This window comes from Dicentrarchus labrax, unplaced genomic scaffold (assembly GCF_905237075.1).
Source record: "Dicentrarchus labrax unplaced genomic scaffold, dlabrax2021, whole genome shotgun sequence".
In the NCBI taxonomy this organism is placed as follows: Eukaryota; Metazoa; Chordata; class Actinopteri; family Moronidae; genus Dicentrarchus; species Dicentrarchus labrax.
This window is the reverse complement of record NW_026136714.1, coordinates 4,363,764-4,375,544: the sequence shown is the minus strand read 5'-3', so window position 1 is coordinate 4,375,544 and position 11,781 is coordinate 4,363,764. Positions and strand designations below refer to the sequence as shown.

The 11,781-nt window shown below is 38.0% G+C and overlaps 1 protein-coding gene across 1 annotated transcript; it reads right to left on the bottom strand.

Moving 5' to 3' along the window:
* Positions 1-439: 439 nt before the first annotated feature.
* Positions 440-9,537, bottom strand: slc6a4b (solute carrier family 6 member 4b). Its single transcript, XM_051422720.1, has 13 exons — positions 9,308-9,537; positions 8,284-8,418; positions 7,962-8,181; positions 7,672-7,810; positions 7,402-7,536; positions 6,211-6,314; positions 4,464-4,591; positions 4,230-4,342; positions 3,767-3,898; positions 3,585-3,684; positions 3,372-3,472; positions 2,093-2,260; positions 440-1,993 (listed from the first exon to the last, which is right to left on the bottom strand). Exons 1-13 carry the CDS (start codon positions 9,531-9,533, stop codon positions 1,913-1,915), a joined length of 1,782 nt encoding a protein of 593 aa, XP_051278680.1. The 5' UTR covers positions 9,534-9,537; the 3' UTR covers positions 440-1,912.
* Positions 9,538-11,781: the final 2,244 nt, after the last annotated feature.

Below are 11,781 nucleotides of genomic sequence, written 5' to 3'. Positions count from 1 at the left end.
TTAGTGGGAATCATGTAATCATGCTTGTGTGTGTGTGTGTGTGTGTGTGTGTGTGTGTGTGTGTGTGTGAGAGAGAGAGAGAGAGAGAGAGAGAGAGAGAGAGAGAGAGAGAGAGAGAGAGAGAGAGAGAGTGCTCTATTCCCTTGTATGTTGATGGATTCTGGATATTGCAAATTAGCTTGTTAATTAGAATATCTAATAGAGGTGAGCAGCTACAGCCAACAGCCATTACAAAGACATGAAGATCACCATATGGAGATTTACAAGAGCAAATCTCTTATGTGGTCTCCTACATATTTACAATTCCTAAAATAAAATAAAATTCAGTACCTGATATATGTAGATAGTGGAATTTAACTGCCTAAAATATTTCAGGATGTTTTGTTTGTTTGTTCAGATTCAGGTTTAACCTCAAGGAATGAAAAGAAGCACAAATATGTAATATATACTATAATTACTTTATACACATCTGACTAGTACATAAACCAGGTTGAAAAGGACTTAAAGTCACACAAACAATCATCACCTTGCCCATCACATTGTTCTCTGAATATAAATAAAGTATGAAGCACTTTTAGATCACACACGTGGCAAAGACACAAGTGATACTATGCTTTGTGTCTTAAACAGTCTTAAATTAGAGAGTGAAAACATTGGAGAGGCACAATATCAATACAACCTTTACAAGTTTTGTACATACAGTGTAATATTTAGGCAGATTAAGGCAAAACAGTCTATCTGGAGTTAAATGAAGCCATCAGATGAAGACCAAAAAGTTAATTTTGACTTTAAAGAACCATTATACTTACAGCTGTACTTACTGCACTGAATGGCCAGGAAGTACACAGGCTCTACTCTTTATAATGCCAACATTAAAACGATGCACTAGATTTAAAAAGATACTTTTTTTCTGAAAACATCAAATTTGTGAGTGCCTCACTTATCTCCGTTACAAACACTTGTAGGGAAAAACAGAGCATTTCCTTTTAGCAGATATATATCCAGCAGCTGGCATTAAATCCTATACAAGAACTGTATTACAGTACAGATCTACTCTATAAATATTAAATACAGCATTGACAAAAAAAAAAAAAAAAGGACTGTAATTTAGTGTCAAGCTGATTTAAGTTTGGTCCCATTTAATTTCTTTCCTTGAACACACAATATCGGTTGAAACTGCCACAAAAATACAGCAGAGCTGGTAACACATATGAAAAACAAAGCTGGCATACTATAGATTGTGTTGACCGTTGAATGGATAACCTGCTCACTGAATAATGTTTTTATTATTATGTGAAGTTACCTGTGAAACACACTGCCGCTGTGATTATTCTAGTGGTGTAAACCTGTGTCATCCTCACTGTTGCTCCAAGTGCAACGCTGGTGTTTTCCATTGTTGATATAGCTGAGCATGCATTTCATATTACCATTAACAAACTACAGAAAATATAGAACTTAACGAGAGAAAACGGCCCCATGAAATAGGAAAGATGTGCTGAATGTCCCTTGGCATATTGTCCTTTTGAGATGAAGACATCTGATTGAAGGGAAAAAGCAGACCATTATATAAACATGACTCCTACGACCACACGAATGCAACAAAATGGCGAAAATGTGAAAGCTACAAACTGTCCTGGTGATGCAGGTAGATCTGAGTGCACACAGACCGTACAGTAAGGTGTGAGTATTGCTATCTCAGCTCTTCTTGAAATTAAAAATTTAGCAGCATTTTACCATTTTACAGAGTGTACATGTGCAGTGAAAGTTGACATGTTCAACATCATAAACAGTCATGATGTCAGATAATGTTCAGGTTCACTTACAAATTACTTAAAACTGCGGTTTGAATAAAAAACTACAAGGAGGGGACCAGTGTATTTTTTCACGTGTTAAGGTGTTCTGTTTTTTCTTTCTACGGCACGGTGGCCATGTTGAGGCTGTCAGCGTGGATGTCTGGTATGGTCCTCTCCGGTCTGAGACACACCGCCAACCTCTGTGGAAAAAGGAGAGCGTTGGAGAAGTTAATTTAATGTAAAATGTGTACTGTTTTTGCATTTGCACACTTTTATCCCCCCTCTCTTCATCCACTGACCTGCTTAAGAGATCCAGGAGTCCACACCAGCTTGTAGACCATGTAGATGGGGATCCACATGAAGGATGAGAAGCCAATGATGTACCCCACTGTGATGCTCCAGTCAGGGTATGTATAGTCAAACAGCGTGAGGTGCGGAGCTTTCAGTATGGAGCTCACTATAATATACTGAGAAGAGTTGGGATACATTTACATATTTAATATTTCCACATATGTAAATGTAACTTTTGTAAGAAATAATACAGGGGAAGGTTAATATACCACACCTGTCACGCTTCCATGCATTGTAAGAGAACTATACAAAGGTAATGTAATAATGCAAAATGTCAACAGGAACCAGATAAGAGAGGAGGATATTGAACTGTATGTAGAGGAGAGAAATTGACATTTTGCCCAAGTGTTTTCCAGAATACAAGCCGTAGAAAAAGTTTTAAAGGGAGATTATTAATATAGAGGAGAGTTTAATCTACAGAAGGGGGGAGGTCAGCCTTCAAAGGCCACGGATCCAGTCGTCTTTTGATCTTACACAGAGCTAGTTTTTGTCATAGACTGCCCATTGATCTCTGGATGACTTAAAGGGACGATGCTTATTTGATCTTTTTAATGGACTACATGTTAAAATATTGTAAAATGTGTTATATCTGAGTAGCGTTGTAGAGATTTAGATCCACCTGTTGTAAATGTGGGCCAGAGTATTTCATATCTTACTGTCAGGTGTGGGGAGTTACACATTACGGTTAAATTTAGTAAAAATGGGGATTATTGGCTGGATTAGAATTTCCTGATTTATTGCTCGAATCAGATTGTTTTTTGTTTGGCTGTTAACATTATTGTTTAAATGTGGTCCAATCAGATTCCTGTGTGAACAGGTCACGGTCCAGAACTGACCTGCATGACAAACGTGAGTCTGGAGTGATGTAAAAATCACATGAATTCTGATATGACTGTTTACATGGTGTCGGACCTGTATCTGATCTGGAGCACGTATGGAAGTGGTCGTTCACACTGTAAGTAAGAGACTGATCGGATTCAGATGCGAGCAAAAAAGTCAGATTTGTATCTGCAGTGTGAACGTAGCCTTACAAAATACACTCACATCAGTACTTCTTATTGGCATTTATTTTCTTGTCTTTATTTGCATATGTGGTTTTGGTAACGGAAAGTAATAAAGTTACGTTAATTTAACAATGTGATACTTGGATTACATTACTGACCACATTTTTTAACAGGTAATTGTATCAGATTACATTTTTTAAGTAACCCTCCTAATCATTCTTACCGCTAGAAATGCTGGACTGATGGCAACCCAGCACACCCTCCAGAATAATCCTGGAGCTTTGCCCAGCATTGATTTAACATCATTGCTAAATCTGTTGATACCTGAAAGCAAGCAAAATGAGACACTTACAAACGATATATTTTGATCCAAAAGGTCATAAATTTACATCGCAGGTACTGAATACCAGTCAGTCGATAATAATCTCTTGTTTACCGTAGAACCAGGAAACTGCGATGGCCTCAAGGAAACCCACAGCTATGATGGAGCATCCTACTCCGAATTCCTCCAGCAGCTTCACCACATAGGCACCACCCTGTCAATTACATCATCACAAAGTGTCCAGAAGTACCTAAAAAATATAGTAAATGTGATTGTTTGAGCTAACAAACACCTACATTTGTAAGGGTGCTTAGAGAGCCCAGAAAGCAGACAACTACCAAGCCCAGAACAAAAAGTTCACGTCTGTGAGAGAAATGATCCGGGTATTCATCCAACACAGCAGTGATGATCGCCTCCAGCCCTCCAAACTGAAACACACAGAGAATGTTTGAAAGACAGAATTATATTGTAGACTGTAAAAATTTCAATCTGCATGAGCCCATCAATTCATTTAGATCTTTTAGGACATGCAAAAATGTACTTTCAGTAAGATTAACACTGTAGCAATGCATCTAGGTATACATTTGCATATTTGAAATTAAGAAAGACACAAGAATAAAATGATTTTGTAGAAAATGAACTGAAATGCAATGAAATGCGTGTCCAAAGTAATAAATCTGACTGATTACAGGTATTTAATCAGATATGTTGCCTCCACAGTGATACATGAAGTGACCCTGTGGTCTCCAGAGTTCGTACCGTGCTGTCCAGTCCCAGCGTGATCATCATCACAAAAAAGATGATCGCAAAAAAGGTGGAGCCCATCATGTTTGCGATGGCCTCTGGGTACGTGATGAAGAGTAAACTTGGTCCTGAAATTATTATAACATCAGGGTGAGTGTTTTTTTTAATTATTATTCGTGATTTTATTATTGAGGGATATTTCTTTTTTCTTTTCTTTATTTGAAATATAAAACTCGTTCGCTGACTGACCTTTATCCTTGGCTACATCCTCAACCTCCACCTTCCTCATCTCTGCCATGTAGCCCAGCACCGTGAAGATGACGAACCCCGACACAAAGCTGGTCAGACAGTTCACCAAACTGGTCACGATGGCGTCACTGTTGAGGAAGAAATTAAACCCTGTTTAAGCACATGCAGCATAATAACTGTCATTCATATTGTTCTTGAACCTATTTTTAAATTATTTCTATGAGAGACTTTGTTCCAAAGTATTGCTGTCTGAGATGAAAGCTACTCTATACTCTGACCTTCTGACCTTTGTTTAATGGGTTCCTTTATATTTTCTCTTCAGCTTTGGGTCTGAGTCCGACACATGAGGATTCTCCAAGCTAGCAACCAAGGGACATCTTGCAACAATACTAATGAGGAACACTCCACAAAAGGATGTTCATTAGAGATAAAAAAAACCAACAAAAAAAAACCAACAACTCTCTTACCAAACTTCAAGTAAATGTAAACAGACTTGGAGTAATTAGTAACAGAATATCTTCTGTAGAAAAGCTTCAGTGTCTAATGGTTTTAAATAAATAAATAAACATCTGCGTAAAAACTCAAGCCCATTGTCCCAAAAGACTAAAAACACTCTCATTTGTTTGTGTTCAGCTTTTTTTTTTATTTCTTTAAATTAAAATCTAAAATATAATGTTTTGAGTCAGAATTTGGAGGTACGTTGCAATTGAAATGTACTTTTCTAATGCAGCAAAGAAGAAAACGTAACAGCAAAAAATACATATGCGATATATTTGTCATGTGAAAAACAATCAATAATAACTTAAAAACCAATACATCAGGGTTAAGGTTATTATAGTTAACTAAACTAAAACTACATGTGAAAAAACATTTTAGTCAACGGAAATAAAACTAAAAACCAGCTAAAATGTTATTGTGCACTTTCAAAACTAACTAAAATAAAATAAAAACATACGGGAAACGTCTTTATTTTTAGGCTTTAGTGTCAATTTGGTCAAATTTGTCAACACAGCGAGCATGAGGAGATATTGGTATATACTGAGACTGCACATCGCTGTGTGTCTATTGTTAATACCTATTCTGAACTTCTTAAAACTTTCCCTTGACAAATATCTCCCATTTTACGATTATAAAAAAAAAAAAAAAAACATTTTTAATCAATAAAAACCAAACTGAAATGAGCAAAAACCCACTCCGAAAACTAGACTGAATTAAAAACAAAATAAAAACTATTACAAAATGTTCTCAGCAGCAGCCAGCATCCAGTTTCATTCATGAACTGTGTGTTTAACTGTTACCTCACATGCCACTCTGCCCTACTAATCACATCAGCCACACACACACACACACACACACACACACACACACACACACACACACACACACACACACTATTAGTCATACTGGGAGTGTACAATTTAATTTCTCCAGTGTACAGCTTGGCATTTATACCCACCATGTATTCCCCACTCCTGCCTCTAACATCATTGTCTCGACCACACCATCTCATTTAATACTTAAGCAATAAATCCCACAGCTGCTCTTGGAGTTTTGACCGCACACTGAGCAGTAAAGCCATTAAACTCAACCCATTAAATTCAACAGGAGGTGTGATTTCTTATCAGACGGAGTGCAAAGAGTCTACAAAGGTTTTAGCCTTTTTATCTGGAGCCTCAGCCTCTGCTTATGAAGCTGTGTTCAAGCCACAGATGTGGGTTCACATGACTCAGTGTGTGTCAGTTCTTACCGATAGCAGTTATTTGTGAAAGGGTTGTAGCTGGAGAGAGCCAGGAGGACCCCGAACCCTGGCCCCAGAGAGAAGAATATCTGAGCAGCAGCATCCACCCACACCTAGAAAAGACAGAAAGAGACATTACACTATCTGGGACTGTTAACTGTGCAAGTTCTGGGATGCTTCAGGTTGCTAGGGGCATACAAAAAGCATAAAAATACAGTGTTTCTTCCAATTTCTGTCAGGTCTTTCCTTTCAGTGATTTAAATTTCACCCTATTTTCATTTCCTTATTTGTGTTCTGATCCCTCAGTGTTTAATTTCCCAAACAGAGAGGTGTTGTGTCAGTCGTATAGAAATCTAGTTGCCGCACAGCTGTACGCAGGGAGATCTGAAGAGGAGCATGCATTCGGCATTAAAAAGAAGAGGGCAGCGTTGGATATCGGTGAGTGAGACAGAAAGGGAGGCCTTTGTTAATGGGCAGAAAATCTAAACCAATTATGCATCTTATTATCCTGCTCTGTGGCTTATTTATGCATCTCATTTCATCTCATTCATATTCCCCTCCAACCAAAGCACTCACACATGTTTAGCAAACAAGCCGGAGAGGAAGACGAGGACGTTTCATAGATCTAAAAAAAATCTATATATAAAAAAAACATGCAGGTTCTCAAGAGACTGGTGGGTAGCGATGAGTGAAGGTACATATTAAACTCTCGTGCATGGAAGATCCAGATGTGTTATTTAATTACACCAGTTTACCGAGTTCAATGAGGAACTCCTGAGTAACGCTTTGTCAGTTAAAGTCCTTTTTGCAAGTTATACACACAAATTTGTGCTCTGGGAGGAATAGTGGACAGAGGAGACGAGTATCTGTTAAGAAGAGTAACTGAAATCAATTATTTAAGACATTTAAGGCTTAAGATGTGGCTGCAAATAACAAATAACCAAGAAGTAACATTTCTCTGTTGTTAAATCAAAAAGCAGTGATGACTGTTTGCTTTTATCGATATCATGATCATCATCTCCTCTGTCTCTTCTTTCTTTTCCTATGATTGATCTACACATCAGGTGGAGAACCTTTCACTCACTAAAAACAATTGCTTTTTAAGTTGCCGATATAGATCATTTAAATTAAGTAGTATAACATAAGATTCTCAAGGTACCAAATTCATGAATGAATTTGATCCAACTTTTCACAACTCACACTGGTCTCCAGCAGCTTCCCCCACTGGGGTTTTAGGTAAAACACCACACCCCTCCAGGCTCCTGGCAGAGTGGCTCCTCGAATTAGCAGGATGAAAAGCACTATGTAAGGCAAGGTGGCGGTCACCCACACGACCTGGTGGGGAAGAAAAGAGGAAGACATCAGGTAAAGAAAAAAGAGATCATAGTCACTATCATAGTGATTAATGTAAAGAAGATGCACTGTAATCTCCTTTATTGTTATGGTAGTAAAGCAACTGCGAGATGTTACCTTCCCTGAAGTCTTCACGCCCTTCCAGAGGCTGAAGTATACGATGGTGAAAATGAGAAAAAGGCAGAGCATCAACTGCCAGCGAACACCCCCGACGTTCTTCAGCCCGGACGACTTGTGGATCTCAAGAACGTTCCTCCTGTAATGGCAAAAAGCACATCAGTCAGCACATATCCAGCACAGCAGACCGGCACTTCTCAAACATCCCTCGCTGACAATATTTGTGTAGAGTATTACTGTAAATCTATTTATATATGTGGTTTCTGTTACTCACACTTACATGCACTTACGTGTAAAATTCCTCTGCCGGAGACTTGGAGGAATTCGTCCAGGTGACGTTGTCAATGCCAAAATAGTTGGTGCAGTCGGGGGTATTCCACACATTGTCGCAGTTTGTCCAAGGCAAGATGCTGGAGAAAGAGGAGTAGAAGTAGAAGAGGGCCCAGGCGATGATGGTGTTGTAGTAGAAGGACACATACAGAGCGATGATACAAATGGCATATCCTATACCTGAAACAGAGAGATGAGATTAAAATGAATGTTAAGTGTATTCTGAGTCACAGCTTTCTCATGGTAACTAGATTTCATCTGCGACTGAGTGTGAGGCCTTACCTTTGAAAATGGGACAGATGTGTTTCCATATGGATATGGCTCCGGTTCTGTGGAACTGTCCCAGAGCCAGCTCCATGTAAAAGAGCGGCACACCGCCAAAGATGGCCATCAAAATGTAGGGAATGAGGAAAGCACCTGCACAGAGATGCATGAAAATACATGTTATGATGAGTGTAATGACAAAGTGAGGACATTCATAAACTCAAGAATGAGGATTTAAGAGAAAAATGTGAAAATTAGTCTCATTGGCCTTATTTTTTACATCTATTAATTAAGCTAAATTTAGTTTTTATCTTTATATTATCCAACCATGGACAAGAACATGTTATTATGCTATATTAAAAAAAAAACAATTTGAAACACTACATTTGAAAAATTAAATGTCTACATAAATAATCTTCTGTTTATTCAGTTTTTTTGTCTTCTATATACTTTTTTAAATCCTCTTTTACGTTTTAATTAAAATCTTGTCTTTATGCCTTATGTGCAGCTCTTTGAATTGTCCTGTTGTTGAAAGGTGTCACATAAATAAACCTGCCTTGCTAAAATGCAACCGACCCTTCACTTACTCACATCCTATTCCCAACAAAATACATAATGATTGTACAAATATAGGAAGAAATCTGAAAAAAAGATAGATATTCACAAAAAATAGACATTTTCTGTCATGAAAACGTTTGTCATGATATGAAATTGAAAATGAAAATTCCTTTATTGTAGAACAAATATTACAATACAGACAAACAGATACAGTCTGTGCGATAGAAACTAACTTTTTAGTGAGGACAAGTCTACAGATGCGCACTTCAGCACCATGGACAGTTTCTGCTGCCAGATGCGTAGCTTCAGCCTGATTTCTGAATAATCTGAGACCATTTCGAGCACAAATTCTGATCTTTAATGGATTTGAAGTGTTTCCCAAGTGGCTACACACATCAGATTTCAAAGTTAAACAAAATCCTGTGTAACTTGTGAAACTAAGCTGAATGACCTGTTTTTTTTTTTAAATCTCCAAACCACTCACCGCCACCGTTTTGATAACATATGTACGGAAATCTCCAAACATTTCCCAGGTCCACCGCAAAGCCAATGACAGACAAGAGAAAATCCATCTTTTTGCTCCATTTGTCCCTGGAGTCCGTCTGTGTGATGACCGGCACCGGGACCGCGTTGTTGGAGCTGTAAGCCGGGTTCGGGGAGCCGTGGTGGGTCAGACTGCCGGCCATGACTGCTGAGTCCTGTCGGGGCATCGGACTGTGAAAAGTCAGCCAGGGGACCAGAGAGGAGCAGAGAGGAGGATGTTTCTCCTGTAATGATGACAGGGAGGAGTGGGAGGAGTTGGTGGAGCTGCAGCGGACACTTGGGGATACCTGTTAGTGGAGACAGTTAACAGAGAGGTGGGTTTGAGGTCCCATGTGTTATTGCTGATCAATAACATTGATCACTTTGTAGCTTTAGTAGCTTATTGAAAGGTTTGACTCTTTCATGACAAACCAGTGAGTTAACTGGTAGCTGAGACTGGCAGCTTTGCTCTCTTTTGATTCTTTATTTGTTCACTTCGTTCATCAAAAATAGCTTTTTGTGAAAATCCCCTTTAATTATAATTTGGATGAGACAGACTGAGCTCATGATGGTCTCTAACTCTGCTGAAATCAACTTTATTGCTGCAAACAGGGGCGGATCCAGAGGGTTGGCATTAGGTGCTAACCCTAAAACTTCCTGGCCACCCCCGATGTAACACAAAGTCCAGTGTGTAACATTTAGGAGGATCTATTGGCAGCCCAGAACAGACAAAAACCAAACACTGGCAGTAGATAGGGCCTGTTGGGTGTGTTTTTTTTAGTTTCTCCTGCACACTTCACAGCCCGTTCTCATCCCGAGGTCATCAGATACAGATGCCAGTGGTGTTCAGTTTCTTGCAATCTGCAACTTAACATTTAGATGGCACTAAATCTACATTTTGTCCTTTAACATGTTAATTTAGATACATTTTAAAAATACTGTGTTTAAAATCTGAAATTGATTTAATGATCTATCATGGCTGAGATAGACTTAAGTTTAATGAAAAAACATGTCTGAAGATTTGGAAATAAAACAATTAATTGATTTCCAATGCCACCGTTAGATATTTCCATCCAATGCCTTACTAGTGTGCCACTATAATGTATGTGTTTTTATGTTAGAATAGCTACATTTGTTGGGTTTTCCAATCAAATATTGATATATGTGACATGTAATGCATATATTCCTGCCACCCTTTTGCCACCCCATGTATATTTCTCTAGATCTGCCCCCATCTGCAAATCCACTTCACACAATCACAGTAGGCCTACATACCAGATTACTAAATTGGACTTTCCGGTATTTAAGAATTCCAGGAGGTTTCAGTCCCTTTTCAATGACAAATCAGATATTTTAGTTCAATATGAGTTCTGATACCATCAATCAATATATGAACAACTATGTTCAATGCTCTGTTAAAGCCTTTGTAGCCTCTGAATGCAACAGGTTGCCCAACACAGTAAGTACAGTAATGGTTATAAAGATTAGTGTCTGCTTTTCATCATCCTTCAACAATAATGAAATGTAGGGCTCATTATTCACATGATCACAGTAAAAGTACCAGATTATACATTTTTGGCTTTCCACTTAGCAATCGGAGACTTTGAATATAAGATTTTCAATTAGGTTTATGTTACCTTTTCAATAGAATTTTTTTGGGATTGATCTGAGTACCATTTAAACAATATAAAGCAGTGATTAAAGTTGAGTAAACAATCTCATCACAAGGTCCCCTTAGCAGCTGTTCCAGAGCTTTTAATCACATCCAATGATTTTCATCAGCGGACGCAGTTGCCCATGGGATTGTAACTGTTGTCTGACTTCTCATCCATATTGTTTTACTGTAAAAGCTTAGGTTTAGAGGTAATTCTCATTTAAAACACTCTCACCACAAAGTCCATTTAGTAGCTGTTTGAACATCATATGTTGCTATTTCTATCAAACCTCTAAATGTTAAACTGGCCCTTAACATGTTTATTAGAGTTCTTGAATCCCGACTCAAGACCAAAGGTGGTCTGCTTTTGCAGTCAGGGTCCCTCAGCTCTGGAAGCTGACTGAGGTTTGCTGAATCAGGGACATCTTTGTCAACACATAGCTTTTCAAAAAGACTTTATTATGTTATTATCATTATTATTATTTATCTTATCTTTATCTTGTTTTTTTAATTGTCTGAATTTATTTGTCTCAGTGCAGTTTATTGTCAATGTGTTTTATTGTTAGTATTTATCATTGTTCGGGGGTCTTTTATTACACTGTATTATTTTAGCTGTCTGATCTTATTTGCTTCACTCCTGAAATGTTTTAATCCTGGTTCAACCATGTAAAGCAATTTGTTTTTGAATAAATAAAATGTATTGATATTGTTTTATTTAGTATCAGGTACTTTCAAATTTTTTTATGTCATGTTCTCATTTCCCATTTATAAAGCACCTTTCT

Excerpts from the sequence above, each read along its gene's own strand:
- slc6a4b (XM_051422720.1), bottom strand. The coding sequence starts at position 9,533 with ATGCCCCGACAGGACTCAGCAGTCATGGCCGGCAGTCTGACCCACCAC. Across the intron at positions 4,343-4,463 it reads GGATGTAGCCAAGGATAAAG|GACCAAGTTTACTCTTCATC; the intron begins GTCAGTCAGCGA and ends TAATAATTTCAG. Across the intron at positions 2,261-3,371 it reads TCAGTCCAGCATTTCTAGCG|TATATTATAGTGAGCTCCAT; the intron begins GTAAGAATGATT and ends AACTCTTCTCAG.